The 19,069-nt window shown below is 46.2% G+C and overlaps 1 protein-coding gene across 8 annotated transcripts in view; it reads right to left on the bottom strand.

Annotated features, from left to right (window-relative positions):
• Positions 1-18,426, bottom strand: part of RAB11FIP3 (RAB11 family interacting protein 3) — a 90,844-nt gene extending 72,418 nt beyond the window's left edge. For 4 of the 8 annotated variants that reach the window (XM_053365603.1, XM_053365604.1, XM_053365607.1 and 1 more), the window contains exon 1: positions 16,521-18,424. In XM_053365603.1, coding sequence (XP_053221578.1) covers positions 16,521-17,543 — 1,023 coding nt within the window. In that variant the 5' untranslated portion in view covers positions 17,544-18,424. Of the gene's footprint in view, positions 1-16,520 lie in introns of all 8 variants that reach the window. The other 4 variants (XM_053365610.1, XM_053365605.1, XM_053365606.1 and 1 more) reach the window with 4 other exon arrangements.
• Positions 18,427-19,069: the final 643 nt, after the last annotated feature.

Genomic DNA, 19,069 nt, shown 5'->3' with positions numbered 1-19,069 from the left:
GTCCCACCTTGTCCTGACAGCCACCCTATGAGGTAGTTTAAGCCATGGGATATCAACATGGTGCCCTCCAAATGCCATAAACTCCCATCAGTCCCACCCAGCCAGTATAGCCAAGGGTCAGGCATGGTGGGAGCTGAAATTCACAACACCTGAAGGACAACACATCAGCTACTTCCTGGTTTAGGACAGGCAGCGGCCTAGCAAACATGTCTGCTCCATCATATGGAGTCTGGCCCCAACAGAAAATCCAAGTTGCTCATACCATCAACACAGACAGATTCACATAGGGTACAATTCCCCACTGCTCCCTCAACACAGTTCCAGTTAACATCCATGGGGCTTGTGCAGACAAATCTGTGGTGTGGGTCATAAGATCTCCCCTTGGCACAGCCTTTCCCTAGATGCTGTCGGACTACAACTCCCTTAATCTTCAGCCAGGATGGTCAATGGCCACAGATGATGGGATCTGTAGTCCAGCCTCATTCAAAGAGACTCCAAAGCCATTCCCCAAGGAAGACATTTCACGGAGGGGCCAGCTATTCAGAAAACAAATTGGAAAGGCTTCTTTCAAGCAAACTGTTTCAAGATCACTAACACCATTAAGAAAATTTATTTTTTTGTTCTGTGTAGCACTGATCTGCAAATAAAAAACAGCAGGCAGACACACACACTTTGGCATAGTTGACGGAAGTATATATTTATATTTTAAAAGACGCCAATTCTCTAGGACTGTATTTTGAAGCTGTGTGAGCAAGTCTTTCTAGCGTACCATATACACTAGCAAGCTACCAAACTGTTCCAGGCCCACAAAGGGCAGTCGGGGAGGGGGTGGGGAGGATGGTATGTAGCCCTTTCACATCCCATATTATGACTATGTGGTATTACAACACACTTGGCAAGAGATCTCCAATGAGTCAGAAGCTGGTCACAGCACATTTGCCCTCCTCTCATGATCAATCTTTGCCTCATTACTACAGTATTACAGAAGTTTACCAAATTTAAATCACCATCAAGAAAAGGGCATTTCAAAAAAACACACCTCCAAAACAATGGAAACCAGGTCAACAAGTTCTCTTCTTCACCCCAGGAAATATCCCCCCCACCCTCCCCAAACTGCTGCACCTGTCACAAAAACTGTGAAGAGAAAGGAATTATAGGGGCAGAAAATACACGGGAGAACTGGCCAAACCAGCTCCTATTTCAGATCCTGGCAGCAATGCCTGCTTGTGCCCTGAGGATTCCTAACTGAGATCTTTGCCCAAACTCAGTCACCCTCACAGTGGGAAATGCTCCGCATGCATGGGCCCAAAAGGGAGGCAGGGTGGGAATGTTCCATTCCGGACATGTCCTCACCTGCTGTCTGAAACTATTTCCAGATTATTATTTTTTATTATTTTATGAGTCACCAACTTGAGCCTGCAGCTATCGCCAGGTTAAGAAGCGACTCATACCAGGAGCAGCAAGGCAGCACCTTCTCTATGCATTCAGCATATTCACACCAAGCATTTAAAGCACTATGGTACCATTTTTAGAGGTCATGGCATCCCCCAAAAGAATTCTGGGAGCTGTAGTTTGTTAAGAGTGCCGAGAGTTGTTAAGAGACCCGCTATTCCCCTTTAAGAGCTACAATTTATGGAGTTCCCTGTAGACTGATTGTTAACATTGCTCTGGGAATGGTAGCTCTGGGAGGGAGCAGGGGTGTCCTGATGCTTCTCAGCACCCTCAAACTACAGCTCCCAGAATTCTTCAGAGGAAAGTGGACTGTTTAAAGCAGGGTAGATTTGATTTAAATCAAATCAATTTGAATCACTAGTCAGTAAGACTTGATTTAAATCATTTTTTAACAGAAAGACTCATTCTTGCTGGTATAATCTTAATATTTACAACCAGATGAAGGTTTCATTTTTGAAATAATAAATTTTCAGAGTAGTTTTTACAGTTATATCACAGATTACTGATTTGGTTATACTATTAGAAATACAAAGACAAGTAATTATGAAATTACTGTTTATACAGTATTTGGACAACTTTTCTGCTGATTTCTTACCCACCCTTTATCGCAAGGTCCGGGGGGGGGGGCGGCAATGTTCACAGCAACAAGATATAAGATCATGTAACAAATAAAACAGTTGCAAACATAGAAGTGTAACATCAACAACAAAAGCAGACCCTTCCTCCATATAAAAGGAAAGGGGGACATTCCATTTATAAAAACAATACAAATGTTTAAAAGCATTTTTTTTTAAAAAAAATCATTCCAGTACAGATGCAGACCAAGATAAAGATCTCCACTTAAAAGACTTGTTAAGTCTGCAGCAGGCACCCAAAAGACAACAGAGACAGTGCCTGCCTAATATTTAAAAGAAGGGAATTCCAGAGGGTAGGTGCCACCAGCTAAAGACCTAAACATACCAGCCCACCTTTCTCTTCTTAGGCTCTGGAAGAGGAGAGGCATTTCTGCCATTGGGAGATGGAGAGAGAAATTCTTCCAAGATAATAATTGAGCACACTGAGCTTGAAAGCAGCCCAATTTTTAGCGACTTCCGGGTTAGCGCCATCGGCGAATGGCGGAGTTCCTCCGACCGGAGGAACTGGCTCCGTGGAAACTGGGTCTACCCGCCGCGGCGAAGGTGGGGACCCGCTAGAAATCCCAGGTGGAAGAAGCCTGGGAACGTGGGGTTCGGCAGAGCACCAGGAGCGCCTCCCCTACTCGCGGGGAACCCCATTTTGGGGCTCCGGAGCGAAGTAGGGTGAGCGGCGCGGTGCTGCGAACGGACTGCTATTTTCACGGAGGGAAGCCGCATTGCCATTGCCGGAGAGCGCTGACTTTTTCCTGTCGACAATTGGACTCTAAATAAGTACCCGTGAGTAGAAACGGAAAATTGGATCAAGAAATATCCTAATTTGGCACCGAAGCGGGAAGGTTCAAAACAGGAAGTCCGCCTTCCGCTTTTTGTAAATAGACTGAAGCAAAAACCTTGTAAGCTAATAGCCTGGAAAGTTGTTTTACAAAGGTCGAAATTTCCTTCATTTATAACCACTAAAACCCCCTTGGAAGCAGGAGAAAAGGGGGGGGGGATTTAACTGTTCAAGCCTGCAGGAGAGGGAGTAAAGGAAAATAAGTTTCCACCGTCTCAACCCTGGGAACGGGGTGTCAGAGGCAGAAATTATCGGAGACGTCCATTGACTGTGAACGGAACATTTTGACAGATAGCAAAAAAAGAGAAAAAAAGAAAAAAAGGAGAAACAAATTGATTTCAATGTTGCCTTTTGCATTATAAAGAAACAAAATATTTGAAAATTGAAAGTAACTTTCTTTTGTTGGACATGCTTTAAAAAGATGGACACAAATAGAAATTGTATCCTCTAGAGGGAGCTTGTCAAATTGCTGCTGCAGTTTACTTGGGGACTTCACAGCTGTGAGATTAACATCGTGGGACCAGACTGTGACCTTGAATAAAAATGTGTTTGGAAGAAGTCCTGGTGCTTGCTTTTTGCAAGACAAGTGCTTTGTTGGAGCAGCTGCATGAGAAGGTGGATTTGATGAACGAGAAGTTGGATTTGATGACTGCTGTAATCAGTGAATGTGGACAAATAGGGAATACTGATATAGAAATCATACAGGGACCAATCCAGGAAACTGGTTCGACTGGGCAAATGCAAGGGCAGATAATAATGGAGGAAGTTACGGTGGTACTTCAAGCAATACAAATGGAGAGACCCGAGGCCCTGCAGGAGCATAAGCCGCTGTTTTGGAAGAATGATCTTGGAATGGGCCAGAGGGAGTCTGGAGCTGAGGAGGCTCTTAACTTTGGAGAGATTTTGAAATATGCTGTTAAAGATCTTCTGGATTATATTGATGGCTGTGGGGAGTGGGACTGTGGGGAATGGATGGGTCTGACGAGGGGAGATGGAGATAAGTATGGGCGGAAATCCCCCGGAGACCTACACCTCAATGAGAAAGGAAAGAAACTAAGAAAGAGACCAACAAAAGGCAAGGAAAAGTGCAAATATAAACAAGAAGAAGAAGATCCGCAGAAGGGGCATGGAAGAGATTTAAGGGCCTCGGACATAAGACTATCAGGTTGATGGACTAGATGGAATGGATAGTAAGGACTGACATAACCCGAGACCAGGAAGAAGGGACGTTGGATGAAAATTAGAAGAGTCTATAAAGAAAAATTCTTATTTTGGGAATTAGTGTAAAATTAATTAATATTAGGGAGAATGTTGGAACGAAATTGTCTGGCTTTAGTAGAAATGATATAAGGAGTTATGTATAAATAAGCATTAAGTTTTTAAGTTTTAAGGTATTTTATGGTAAGATAAGGTTAGATAAAGTAAGGCAAATTGAATAACAGAATATGGTGAAAGATGGATAGGATGTATAAATTATTGAATGTTAGAATGATGTTGGAATGAAGTTAACTGGTTTTAGCAGTAATGTTACAAAGGAGTATGCAAAAATGGATTGTTAACAGGTAAGAATGTAAAGTTATAATATATCAAGATAAAGGATTAAAATAAAAACAAAGAGGGAAAGGATTTGTTGAATTAACAAACTGAACTGGAATACAAAAAAGGGAGGTGTGAGGAGGTCAGGGAAACAAGTAAATGAAAGACAAGATATGGAAAGATGGATTTGTTTTTAATTGTTTTTATTTTTCTGTATTATGTATTTTTTGTTGCTTTTTTCTTTTTCTTATTTTTGTAATTTTTTCTGAAACTTTAATAAATATCATTTTAAAAAAAAAGAAAGCAGCCCAATTTTTATATAAAAAAGGAGGAATAAAATTCTCCCTCCCACCACCCCAGATATATTTTCCCAGCCCCACCACTTCCTGCCTTTTGCACATTAATTGCTCATTTTTTTTCAAGGTGGGGGGGGGTAGTGGAGAAACACTGTTTGCAGAATTTAAATTTTCAAGGAAGCGGCCAAAAACAGAAAGCAGGGTGGGTGGGTGGAGATCCACCACCACCAAATGAGCTAGGAGCACAGCAAAGTATGCAAGAATCACCGTGCAAAAGCAGCCAATAGGTCTGGTTATGTAAGTCTCAGGGCCTCGCCAGAAAAACCAAACACCTTTAATTACTGAGCTTCTTGTCGGCCATAGAGCACCTTTTCCCCTCCCCTCCGAAACTGCTGAACACACACACACCAACAAAGCCAAACAAGCAGAACTGAACATAAAAATCAGAGATAAGAGCGGAGTCAACATATGCGGAATGTGGTTTGACATTAACAAAACAAAGAAGCCTGGATTTCAGAGGGGCAAACCTGCAATTTTTCTGCACTGCAACCGTTTCAAAAGTCATCCTCGCCACCTCAATACACGACACCAGCATTTCTCAACGCTGTTTAAACATAAATAAGCCATGCACCCCTCGTGAACCTATATATTGTTGGCTGCTGCACTGTGCTTACGGCAGGGATGAGGTACTGGTGGCTCTGTAGATTCTCCTGGACTCCAACTCCCATCAGTCCCAGCCAGCACAGCTGACAGTCAATGGTCAGGGGTGATGGGAAGCCTCTGAGTCCAGCAAGGGCTGGAGGGCCACAAGTTCCCCACCCTTGGCATCTGGGGAAAGCCTGGTCTGTGCCACTGGCAAACCTCAGCAACGGCACAGTCAGGCAATGGCCACATTCACAGCATACATTTAAAGCACCAAGATATCACTTTAAACAGTCATGGCTTCCCCCCCAAAGAATTCTGGGAGCTGTAGTTTGTTTTTAGGAGACTTCCCATTCCCCTCACAGAGCTACAATTTCCAGAGTGGTGTAATTCCTCTTTGAAGGGAACTCTGGGAATTGTAGCTCTGGAAGGGAAATAGAGGTCAGCACCCTTAAACTACAGCTCCCAGAATTCTTTGTGGAGACGGTTTGAAGTGGTAGAATATTGCCTCAAATGCATGGTGCAAACATGGCCAGAGAGTAGCAGCATAACATTGTGCACTGATGAGAGAGGGTCACCATGAGCTAGTATATTTTTATTCTTAAAGAATGCGTTGTTTCCCAAGCGCTATCAATAAGGTGGAGGCAGGGTTTAATTTCCCCTCTCAAGAGAGGTCCCAGCATCCTTTGCAAAGTTTTCTCACCATGCGCGTTCTGCAAAGTACCTCATTGGTGATTGGTGTTCCTCCAAAAAAAACACCAACTCCGTGGCTGCCCTGTTGAAGCTGGCCATGGAGACAGGTCATCTTTGTTAAAGAATAGAGCACAAAACTGAACTGGCAAGTTTTTAGTTATTTGCTGCCCTTTCAAGCAAAGGCTTTCATTGCCTGGAACCAATAGCTGGGATAATACAATGCTGCTGTTGACTTTACCAGAGGGGGACAGGCAGGACACAATGGGGGAAGGGCAGGAAATCGTTTCGTGCTTCTATACACATGCTCTGGACCAAAAATCTGGACAGACTACTGTTCTGGCTGAAACGACAACCGCAAATATGAACAGCCTCAAATCAATTTTTCCTCTTCCTGGAATTATGCAGCGAGCTCTGTTTTCAAGATATTTCCTCCACCACCTACTTTGTTCCAAAACGAGACACTCCTCCGAGTTCTCACTTGTACCTTGAGATAGGCGTGTATCACAAGTGAAACGTCTTTCTTCGGATGGTTAAGTGTCAGGAAGAGATTGATGGGCATTGCAAAGGTCTGATTCTTTTTCCGTTTGCTGCCAAATAAGCAGAAGCTGTGAGCTCTACTCCTTTCCCCCTCTCCCCCCAAAATAACCTAATAGTCAACAGTTAAGAAAACTCAGGTTTCTGCAAAATGGATATACATTTTCAGAGGGCTGCTTTGATTTATCCTGCTACCCCTTGGCAAAGGACGAAAGGATGGGGTGCTGTCTATGTGGAGTAGCTGATTAGGACCGGGGAGACCCAGGCGCGAATCCTCATTCAGTTCACTGTGTGCCTTGGGCTTCTCACTCAAGACATAAATTATAGGGTTGTTGTGCGGATTTCTTTCTCTCTCTCTCTCTCTCTCTCTCTGTGTGTGTGTGTGTGTGTTTGTGTACCAGTTATAATGCAATTTATAATTTACAAATAACAACCACAGAAAATAATCAGGAGCTGGTGCAGACTATGGGAGACCCGCCCTCTTCAAGACATCCCTTCCCCATAAAGTGTTTCCAGGTTTTCAAAAAACTTGTGTCCCAACAGTGGAACATACCTACAAATCAGGTGCTCTTTTTTCTCATGTGCTGCCTTCAAACCTCCTTCCAAAGCCACAAGCACTGCAAGGCTTTTCATTGTCATTTAAAACAATTAAACCCGAAGGATGAATGTCATGTGTTCGTTCCAGAGCGCAAGCCATGGCCTGTGCCTTTAACTGCATGGGCAGCAGCATGCTGGAAATCTGCCGGAAGAATGACTTACTGCACTCCAGAGAAGAGAGGCATAAAGGTAACTAACCCACAGCTCCCACCACAGTAGGAGTGAGATAATTGGCCCTCCAAGTGGCTGGACCACCCCATGGCAGCCTGAGATCAGAGGGTACGGAGTTCTGCAACGGCAGCTTCCCTGGCCAGGCCTGACGCTGGCTCTCAGCCTGATAAATCCTTTCAGCCAAACTAGACTCTGGGAGGATCCCGCTCTTCTCTCTTGCACCACAGAAGAAAAACCGCAATATTCAGAAGAGAAGGGAGGGAGGGTAATCTACATCCTTGTTAGGCCTGCCAGCGTCTTTTCCCCTACATTATTATCACTACGGCAGAGTTCTTGGCAGAAGCAACCTGGAGCAAAGAGAGCTCAGAGCGTTGCTTGGAAGCCCAAAGGGCTTTGGTCAAACAGCTCACTTAGCGCAAGACAGGGAACTCCTGGGCTTTCCTTTTTTGCCAGCCGCTGAAGGAGGAGTCCATTACATTCTAAAATATCTCCAGACATGTTATGAGCAGAAGGAGCTGCCTTCTACTAAGTCATAACATTGGTCCATCTAGCTCAAGACTAGCTTCACTGACCAGAAACGGCTCTCTGGGGTGTCAGGACAATAATTTTTCCAATTCCTACCTGCAGATGACGGGGATTGAACCTGGGTGGAAAGAAGATGCTCTACCGCTGAGCTATGGCCCTTCTACAAGAGCAGAAAGCCTTTTTCAGCTCAAGGGCCACATTCCCTTCTGAGAACCTTTTGGAGGCCACATGCCAAAGATGGCAGGGCCTGCAGAAAAAGTGGGCAGAGCAACAAATATGAATACAGTGGTACCTCTGGATGCGAACAGGATCTCTTCCAGAGCCCCGTTCGCATCCTGAAGCAAACGCAACCCACGTCTGCAGGTCGCGATTGGCCGCTTCCACACATGATGTCATTTTGAGCGTCTGCACAGGTGCAGAAACCCAGAAGTAACGCATTCCATTACTTCCGGGTCGCCGCAGAGCCTAACCTGAAAACGCTCAACCTGAAGTATATTCAACCTGAGGTATGACTGTACAATAAGCTACTTTCTATGCATGTTCCTTCTGTCCTCTAGCCAGGCAAGCAAGAGGCATTATGGGAGTTTAAGGACACACGACCATCAGGCAGGAACATTCAAGGAGGGTTCAAAGTAGCACCGGTGAGGGGCGTGGCTTGGGGAAGATTTCCAAGGTCCAGATAGGGAGATTGGAGGGGCCTACATACTCTATAGACCAGGGATGTCCAACAGGTCAATTGTGATTTACTGGTCGATCAACCACTTTGGCTGATCCTCCCCCAAGAAAGCTCAACAACTCTGGTCAATCCAATGGGTAGATCACTGCCAGTTTATTTATAGTGGGAGTAGATCACAGTCTCCTGGAAGTTGGACACCCCTGCTCTAGACAAACAAAATCACAGGTAATGAAGAGTGTGGCCTGGGTAGAACAGAGGGACCAGGGAGCCTCCCGAGAGCCAAATAGAGAGACTTGGAGAGGCCAGAGTTCCAAACCCCTATTCAGATGGGCAGCAGTGAGAACGTTCAGCAAAAACTGAATGGAGTAAGAAAACAGTCCAGTGAAGATTGAACCCAATCAGCAGCCACAGAACACAGACCAATATTATTTTTTTGGGAGGGGGGTGTATGAAATGAAATAGAGTTCCCTGAAAGAAGGCTCGCCAGCTGGCAACATGAGCAGAAGGATTCCATGTTTCCACAGTACTTCCAATTGTATTCCATAATTTAGGTTATCTTTAAAATGAAAATCTAGCACACCTCTTCCAAGGATACAGCTGTTCAGTTCAATGCAGCTTTTCAACGTGCAGCCCTAAGTACTGCACATCCAGGCAACCACCATTGCGAGATAAAAGGCAAACTGGAATTTATTTATTTATTTATTTATTATTATCATTATCATTATTATTATTTATATGCCGTCCATCTGACTGGGTTACCCCAGGCACTCTGGGTATTAAATTACAAATTAAAACACAGTAAGATATCCAGACAAAAAGCTGCAGGGTCAAATAATTTTAAAAGGCATTCCTGGAATATTTTAATACCAGATATGAACCCCACCCTAACCCCACAACCTGCTGGGCCTTGTATTTGTATATTTTATTCTGCTGCCTTGTTTTATAGTACAGTGGTACCTCTGTTTGCGAATGGGATCCGTTCCAGAACCCCATTCACAACCTGAGAGGAACGCAACCCGCGTCTGCGCACGCGCGGGTCGCAATTCGCCGCTTCTGTGCATGTGCGTGATGTCATTTTGCACGTCTGCACATGCACGAGTGGCGAAACCCAGAAGTAACCTTTTCCAGTACTTCTGGGTTGCCGCGGGACACCACCTGAAAAGATGTAACCTGAACTGAACGTAACACGAGGTATGACTGTATTGGTCTTCGATTTTGTGAACTGCCTTGTCATCATCTCCGTGAGAGGTGGAATAGAAAGGGTTTTAAATACATGCAAGATGGTTGAATTAAACTCAGGGTGAAGGAACGGGTCAGAGATAATAGCTTTGCAAGTGACCAGGGCAAAGCAGCAACTGATTGGAAGCTGCTGGTTTGGTACATGAATATTTGAACAATCTCTTTTTCAAGGCAGAACAGAAAACCCCCATGGAAAATGATATATAGTGGGGAAGAGGATGAAATTTAAGGAGAGAGATTAAAGGGGAGCATCAATCTATTATTTTTTTAAAAAAACTCCAGGTAGGATTTAAAGTTAGGATTAAAACCTGAGACTGCAGGGAATTGTTCTTTCCTGTCTATTTGCAAGCTGACGAATTTCTGCCTGTCACAGAGGATCATAACAGAGGAGAGAAAAGCATTTTTCCAGATGTAAGAACATAGGAAGAGCTCTGCTAGATCAGGCCAATGGGACATTTAGTCTCAGCCTAACCTACCTCACTGGGTTGTTCTGCGATGATTGACAGATGATTCCAGACTACTGTTAGGTGGGGAAAGTCATGTCCCACTATCAAAGCTGATCTGCAAGGGTTAGTATAGGGAGAAAAAGCTCTGGCTTGATGAGCCAAAAGTGTTCCCCACCCCTAACCCAGTTGAATGGTATGAACTGCTCTAAGGCAGCCGCTTATACTCCTATCCAACTGGAAAAAGTGGAGGGCAGGGGAACAGAAATGTGCTTCGATCCTTCCAACCATGCTCAGATATCTGAAGTGAAGGCAGGGAATGGTTCAGGCTGGTTGGTGGTTCTGGGCTCCAAAAGAACAAAGTTTAGAACAAGCTTGGGGCTAAATGCTCTGCCCCACACACACTGTTTTTGACATGAAAATCCATGATTCACAGAGGTGCCTGAACCAGTAAACTCTAGCTTGGTTTAAGCCCAGTTCCGGTGGAACAAGGAACTCTGGCTTAATAGAAAACCAGGATCTTCGGGAAGGAGCCAGCATTCATTGAGAGGAGGTGATGGGAGAGTGATCTTTGCTAGGAACACTGGAAGTGGCCTTATACAGAGTCAGACCACTGGTCTGTTTAGTCTAGTATTGTCTACACTAACTGGCAGAAACTCTCCAGTTTTTAGCCCTACCTGGAGATGCCAGGATTGAACGTGCAGCCTTCTGCATGCAGACCATATGCTCTGCCTCTAAGCTATGTCCCATCCCAAACCAGGCCAACAGCAGAAGCAACCTTCTAAAGATGATGGAGGAGACCTTTCCATTGACTAGAGAATTTTGACAATACTACTGGTCAACCCAGAAGTTCATGCCCAATATCATTTTGGAGGTTCAACTAGGGGACTAACATTTTCAAAGCAAAACAAAAGAAGTAACCACTTCAGCGGTTAACACTACCTAGACAATGCCTTTCTTGTCAGGATTCCTCCAAGTCTGCCGATAGCTCCCTCCAGTGTGTAGGTGCTGCCGTTTTGGCTATAGAAAGCAATGGCAGTCACAGCCTAAGCATCAGAATTACACAATTGTTGCAATGACGTCCAAGATCACATTGGCACACCTCTTTGAAGAGTCTCAAATGCACACTATGGGAGCCCCAAGGGTGATTAATTGCAATTAAGGTGACTTCGAAGAATGGTTGTTTTTTTAAAATGCAAACCTGTGAGATAAGCACGACGACCTGTAATGAGAATTAAATCCACGTGAAGGAATGCCATCTCAGCCAACTGTTTAGGCTGAATAGCTCCCATATGGTGTGTGTAATAGAGCTATATATACACCCACACAAGCCTTGATGTAGAACGCCTTTGACATCTTGCCTTCGAGACACTGCTGGATTACTCTCATTTTTATTATGCCACATTACTCCACTCAGACATCCTCTCTTAGAACTCCCATTTCCAACATCTTCTAAGCAAACGGATAGGTAAGGTGTCTAATTTGGAATTTTTTAAAAAAGAGTCCAATTACGTACAGCATCTTCACAGAGAATAAAGTAGGCTACCTGCAACTGCACATCTGAAGAGTTACACCCAGGCACACACCCTACAGAATAATGATTTGTAGCACAGTTTTAGGCTACCATTATGCAAACACATGCCAGAACTCCTCCTGCTCTTTGGAATCACTGTTTACCCTTCACTATTCACCCCCCCACCCAATTTTTGATTGCAACACATAGACAATCGCAGCAGGTTTCACCTGCAGCAAAGTGATATTCTGAAAGCTAAAGCCATGCCAGTCTCAATGCAAACAGATAGCAAATTTCCCAAACCTAGTAACATTTGTTTTAATGGGAATCTAGGGGGAAGATGGGGAGCAGAGGACCAGGTATGCAATTCATGTTTCCCAGGTGTCTCCAGGTGTGCACAATTTGGCATCGCAAAGCTGATGCTCTGCTTAACATTTTTGCTCCCATCTGCAGTAGAGGCTGGTCCACTAGGGCGATTGGGGCATTGCCCCCCACCAATTTCAGGCATCCCCACTTGCCTCCCTTCTTACTTACAGCCAGTCAGGGGGTTGCTCCTGCCTGTCATTGGCTCTGGCGCCACCTGCTGTTGGTCTCCCTGCCTCCTGCCCTACCAGTCCCAGGGGGCACCAGTCGCCACTGCCCACCTGTAATTAATGCAGGCACAGTTTGTCCCTGAAGAACAAACAAAGAAGTCAGGCATACAGTCAGAAATGTTATCACGGCATGACTTTTTACTCCCACCTTTCCTACAAGGAGGTCAAGGTGGCATAGGCAGTTCTCACCCTACAAAAATGTATTTTATCTTCAAAATAACCCTGTGAGGTAGGACAGACAAAGAGGCTAGCCTGAAGACACTCAAGCGAGATTCTTCAGTAAGGAGGCATCTGAAACTAGATCTCTCCTCAGCTTGACCCTCAAACCACTGCACAACACTGCCCCGCTATGGCTATGAGGTAGAATCCTTGGTTGGTGGAGCAGCAGAAACTGAACTAGAAGCAGCCACAAATTCATGTAGACGCAAGCAGCTTATTTCTTTTTCTTTCCCCACCCCCCCCTCGTATTTTTTTTTAAAGCACATAGGTTTGAGAAATTGCTTGCACATTTATTCCTTACATTTCCGCAAGGGTGAGAGACCTCCAGAAGACAGCTGAAAATTCAAAGGAAAGGCTTTGGTACACACAAGCCAGTCCTATTTCTGACGCAGGCATTTTAAAATGAAAGGTAGAGAGAGGCCCTAGACCAGGAGTGGGGGAAATCTCCAGATTTTGCTGGACTACAACTCCCATCATCAGCTCCAGTCAGCACAGCCAAAGATCAGCAGCGATGGGAGTTGTAGTCCAACAACATCTGGACTACATCCCCCAATGTTGTTTTTCCAGCAGCTGGGCTCCCTTCCAGTTTGTTAGAGAAGGCCAAGATGGTATCTTCCATGTTTTAGACTTCAATAAGCTCTTGCAAGCACTGACAAAGGTCAGGGATGATGGAAGTTGTGGTCCATCAGTTGGAGGGTACCATGTAGGCTAGCCCTGTGTTAAGAGTATGGGAGGAAAACTAGGGGGAGGGGTTTGCAAGGGACAGCTGGGTAGGTGGGGAAAACAGGAAACACGCCTTCCAACCTGCAAATTCTCCTTACAAGTGTCCCACTCTTAATGGCGGGATTTGTTCTACCTCCACTGTTAGAGGCATTTTGCCTCTGGGTACCAGTTGCCAGGAATCTCAGGTGGGCAGAGTGCACTCATGTCCAGCTTGCAGGCTTCATGAAGGCATCTTGTTGGCCGCTATGAGAACAAGATGCTGGACTAGATGGGGCCATTGGCCTGATCCAGCAGGTTTGTCTTATGTTCATACTATTGAGGTACAAATAGGGTGAGACACCCAGTGTTGCTTTTATCACATCAGGCTTGGGTTAGAAACCAGGTGCACTGCTGGTATGCACAGGCCTTGGTCTCATGACATACTGAGCCAACCTTTGGTGACAGCTCAGCATGGTGCAACAAGCAGAATGGACTAGGGACAAGCCCAAAAGCTGCAAGCCATGATTTAGGGCATGGGTAGGCAAACTAAGGCCCAGGGCTGGATCCGGCCCAATCGCCTTCTCAGTCCGGCCCGCAGATGGTCAGGGAATCAGGGTGTTTTTACATGAGTAAAATGTGCCCTTTTATTTAAAATGCATCTTGGGGTTGTTTGTGGAGCATAGGAAATCATTCATCCCCCCCAAAAAAAATATAGTCCGGCCCCCCACAAGGTCTGAGGGACAGTGGCCTGGCCCCCTGCCAAAAAATGTTTGCTAACCCCTGATTTTGGGTGTCATGCAAGCCAGGCCACAGGAGGAGAGATTGCAGAGCAAATATATATACTAGGTGCTCAAGTGAAAGAGCCAGGCCACACTCTTCAATGGCATGTAGCAGGGCACAGTAATCAAGCACGTTCAGTAGCCAACAGGACTTGGAAAGAAACTCGAGGCACTTCCAGACAGGCTATTTTCCAAGCAGCAACAAGGCACTTCCAGACCATCACTGTTTTCGGGTGGCACTCAATAGCATACTGACAAATTCAGGTAGCCAATTTACGGTTGATCTTTGTGGAAGCAGGTCTTGCGCAACAAACCTGCTTCCACAAAGGACTGGACTTTTTTGCAATAAGCAAAGCAACAACAACAACAAAAATGCACTGGGAAGTGTCAGATAATACTCACTTTCATGCAACGCTATCTAACCTCCTGGAAAACAGATCAGAATGAATGCTCATTGAATTGCCAATGTTGGCTAATCTCCCTGCAAACCAATAAGGAGGAATGTTCAAAAACCTGGTCTTCTGCAGGTGTCCTCAGAAGCATTCAAATATGCTGGGCAGTTGGGAGCAACAAAAAGACATTTGGTACAACACCATCCTTTCTCTTACGAATAATCATCCCAAAACCGCAATGGAAGTGCAAATCAATGTCACTGCAAGATCGTAAGAAGGTAATCCCTCCCCTTAACACATACAGGATGGGGGAAGAGTAGAGAAGTCTTTAACACCGCAACAAAACAAGACCAGGCATTGCCAGCAAAGTTGCTTATTGCAGCCAGCGAGTCGTCCAGATTTATCATTACCAGGCAGCACCAGGCTCAAACATGCCCAAAAGCCACGGAGAACTCATATTTGCCACAACAGCACTTTGAAAGGGCAAAATTAAAGTCCCAGTTTGAAAAGAAGTGTGTGCACTTTCAAGCAGTCTTCAATAAGTCCCTTAAGAATAGGTGGCACTAGACAACCGACATTTCACCCCAGGTTAAACCTAGTAGGTAAAAACAGCAGACCCTCCCAGCCAATTAAAGAAAGTTAAGTTGGCACACCTGTGGCAGATCTGAATTTGCCCCTCACATCACCTCTAGTCTTTTTACTGTTTCATCAGATCTCTACAGCCAATTGGAAGACTGACGCACAAACCAAACCACAGCTACTCAGAAGTAACTCCTACTGAATTCAATGGGGCTTACTCCCACATAAACAGGGTTAGGATTGCAGCCTTATGTAAAGAAGGCTACAAAGGCAATTTCCCCCCAATCCCTTCCTTTCGTGGTTCTCTCTATTGTTCAAGATGAGAGTGCCTATGGAAACAGATACACACCAAGCACAAAAGAAGATATCAATTTTGATCAGATTCCATAATACCACTTAAGAGTAGGTGGGATCACAGTTACACACATAGGTGATTGTCACAGCAGATGAAGAAATTAAAAGCTTCCAGAGCCTTTGGCCCCATTTCTATATACAAAAAATAAAAATCAAACCACAAGTTGGGGTTTTTTTCATGGCCTATGTCATTTTTCCCTACAGGTCAAAACAGCCATGTGTGAATGCTTTCCCCATCCAAACACACAGTGGAAAATACCTTGTATATATGGTAGAGCAGACATAGGCAAACTCGGCCCTCCAGATGTTTTTTGGGACTACAACTCCCATGATCCCTAGCTAACAGGACCAGTGGTCAGGGATGATGGGAATTGTAGTCCCAAAAAACTTCTAGAGGGCCGAGTTTGACTATGCCTGCAGTAGAGAGCTGGCTAGGCCTCACCTTCTCAGTGGCCTAAAACAGACAACCTCAAAAGAAAGCCTTCTTACTGGTATAAACTGGGCCTAAGGCTGCACTCTTCTTACCCGTACTAAGTCAGCGCTGGTCCTGCTATTAGACATCATGAGACAGCCTCCCCAGGCAACCAATTTAGGACATCATGAAAGACTAAGTCATTAGTTATTTGTTTTCGTTATCATAAGTCAATTATCATTGTATATTTACTCCCAGGGAGAGGCACTTGTGAGACTTTCTGTCTCAGGTGTCAATGTAACTTGGCTACACTTGAGTACTAAGTTCCACTTGACGTAAGGTGGCTGTGCAGTAGAATATCTTACCAGACTTGACTTGAATGTAAGCCTCACTGGCCTCTCTGGGGCTTACTTCTGAGTAAACATGAATAGGCCTGGGCTGTGAAATGAGAGTGCCATTAAGAGCATAAGCATTGGCTGGAACTGTTCAATACAACTGCTCTTCCTCAATTCAACACTGGAAGCATCCACAAAAACCTCCCTCATAGAACCAGAGTTATGTGTTGGCTTGGCTACAGAATAGAATAAGATTTATATCAGATACACATATTTTGAAGCACAGGGTAATTCACTATACAGAAGAGAAGCCATCAACCCTCAACAAAATTAGCCTTAAAAAAAGAAAAAGAAAAAGAAAACCCTATTACCTGCTCTGCTCCATAAACTGTAGCAAACTGGACAAACTCCTCTATCCGGACAAATCCATCACCATCACGGTCCAGGGCATCGAAGACAGCTCGGAGTCGGGGAGCATCATCTGGAGAACTTGGAGATTCATCCTCTATGTGTTCAGTGTGCCCAAATTCAAGGTGTGGGCTGAGATTATTGGGAGAATGGAAAGCAGGGAAGAGGTCCACTCCCGTGCCAATTGGGGGAGCAAGAGCCAAATCCAAAGGCCGCAGCAAAGGGCTCTGCGGACACTTTTGAGAGTCACAGCTATCCATATCTTTAGTCCAAGGGGGGCTTGGAAGGCCTCTGTCTAAGGGGCCTTCTTCCTCCTCCTCTTCCTCTTGAGAAGGCTCACCAGCCAAGATCAAGGGTTCCCCACCTTCCACAGGCTCCTGGGGTTGTGGAAAGGGATCTCCTTCACGCCACTCCTCTACAACCGGTTGTAAATCCTGAGGAACTGGAGACTCAGCCTGGCTGGAGGAGCAGGAGACCAACTGCTCCTCTTCCCTCAGCGCTGTGCTTTCCTCCAAGGCCAACCCATCCCGGACAGGAGCAAGCCTCAAATCCAAACCCTCCCCGGGGCTATCCGGATTACTGTTATGGCCCACACCTGAACCGGTTTCCCCGTCGCTGATTGGCCCTTGGGCCTCCCGGTCCACCTCCTCCGGCTCCTTCTCCACGCGGTACAAAAATTCAAGGGGGCCGTCGGGGAACAAGGCTTGGCGGCGCTCCATCTCACCGAGCTTCATCCCGTTCAGGACCCGCTCCAGGGCCAAAGGCTTTTTTATGTCCCCTGTTCCGGGCAAGATCAAGGCGGTGTTTCCCGCGGTTGTTTCCCGGGAAAGCAGCACGAGTTCGGGGCTGGGCAAAGCCGGTCCTCTCTTTTGCTCCAGGAGGAGGTATTTCCCATTCTGGAGGGGCCCCAGCGTCAGCAGCGGCTCTCGATCCGGTTTGGTCCCTGGATCGGAAAGAGTCATTAGCAAATCCGGATCCATTTTCATCAGAGAGAAACTGAAGGGGGGAGGGGAGAGGAGAGCGGGTTGCTTTTTCTTGTTTCCTTTTAAATAGAAAAAAGGGACTGCGAGGAGGAGGGGCGGGGAGAGAAATGCAATATAAAGGCCGCTCCGCTTCTCCTTAGCAACCGCCGCCCCGCTACTGGAAAAAAAACCCCGATCTCCGGTTATGGTGCCGTTTTGGACGCCTCGGAGGAATCGCCGCCGCCGCCGCCTCTCCTGCAAACCGGAGCCGCGCTCCTATGCCATCGCCTCGCGTCCATCACCTCCACACCCTTCGCATCTCCCCTTCCAGAAGGAAAAAGCAGCCCGCAAGCACACGCACACACCACCTCTGCTCCGGAGGAAAAGAGAAGAGTTGATCTATTAGATCACGTGAAAAAAAATCGATTTCAAGGAAGAGTAAAATGAGGTGGTTGCAATCCAGGCAACGGCAGCGCGCGCACTCGCAGAGCACCCCCCTCCAAAAAAGAAAGATTCAATGGAAGGAGCAAAGGGAGGGGGAGGGAAATCAGCAGCGCCCCCACAAGAAGGAGGGGGGGGAAACAAGCCAGGCAGCGTTTTGCAAAAGGAGGCCCCGGTTCAAGCCGGCATCCAGAAGGACGCAGAGAAAGCGCGACTCACTCCGGGGGTACAGGAGGAGAAATCAGGTGTCCCCCTCTTTTTTCTCCCCCCCTCTCTCTGTCGCCTCCTCCTCACTCGCCTACCCGACGGGTCTGTATCCTGGCAGCGCTGCTCTCCCCTTGCGGCAAGAGGTGCATGGCAGGCGGCGACCGTCTCGCTCCTCCTCTCTGCAAGCAAAGCCGGCTGGTGGCGAAGGAGGGAGGGCGGGCGGCTTGGCTTTTCGTCTGCCCCGGCGCCTCTGAATCAGGCTCCTCCCGGCCGGGGGGGACGGGAGGAGGAGGAGGCCGGCTTTGTGTGCGTCTCTCTCCGGATCAGGCTCCACCCGTTGCTCGCCTGGACGGAGGGGAGATGGGAAGAGGGGAGAGCAAGGAGACAAGGTGTTTTTTTAAGAAATAAAAACGGGCCCAATCTGGGGGTTACTCAAGAGAGTAGGGAGCACTTGCCTTCCAGCTGTGCGTGCATGAGATCCCATTGAATGAATCTATTGTTTTTATTGACTGCATTTACAATATCCTCCCAAACAGCCTTCGGCGTTCGCATTCGCCACTTAAAACAGCTTTTAACCTTCTGCTTCACTTGTTTGCTTGTTAACTCTGTTCCCGTAATTCTGTTCTGTAATTCTAGCACAAGTGTAGAAAACCTCTAAAGCGAAACGGGCCAAAGATGGCACCGTATACCGGAGCCCACCTTCCTAACTCTGCCAACTACTTAAGACCCCCCCCCCTTTTTTCCAGGCAGAAGGTTGTCAGGACTCCTAGGGGAATCTTAGCCACGTCTGCTCATAAGTAAGCCTCATTGAAGTCCGTTAGGTTTACTCCCAGCAGGTAAGTGTAAAAAGGAGGGCTGCTCTGCTACCCCCAGGGGATGGTGCACCTCACTACCAACAAGTG

The sequence above is a fragment of the Podarcis raffonei genome, chromosome 14, assembly GCF_027172205.1.
Source record: "Podarcis raffonei isolate rPodRaf1 chromosome 14, rPodRaf1.pri, whole genome shotgun sequence".
Taxonomy (NCBI): domain Eukaryota; kingdom Metazoa; phylum Chordata; class Lepidosauria; order Squamata; family Lacertidae; genus Podarcis; species Podarcis raffonei.
The sequence above is the reverse complement of the archived record's forward strand: the minus strand, read 5'-3'. Positions and strand labels throughout refer to the sequence as shown.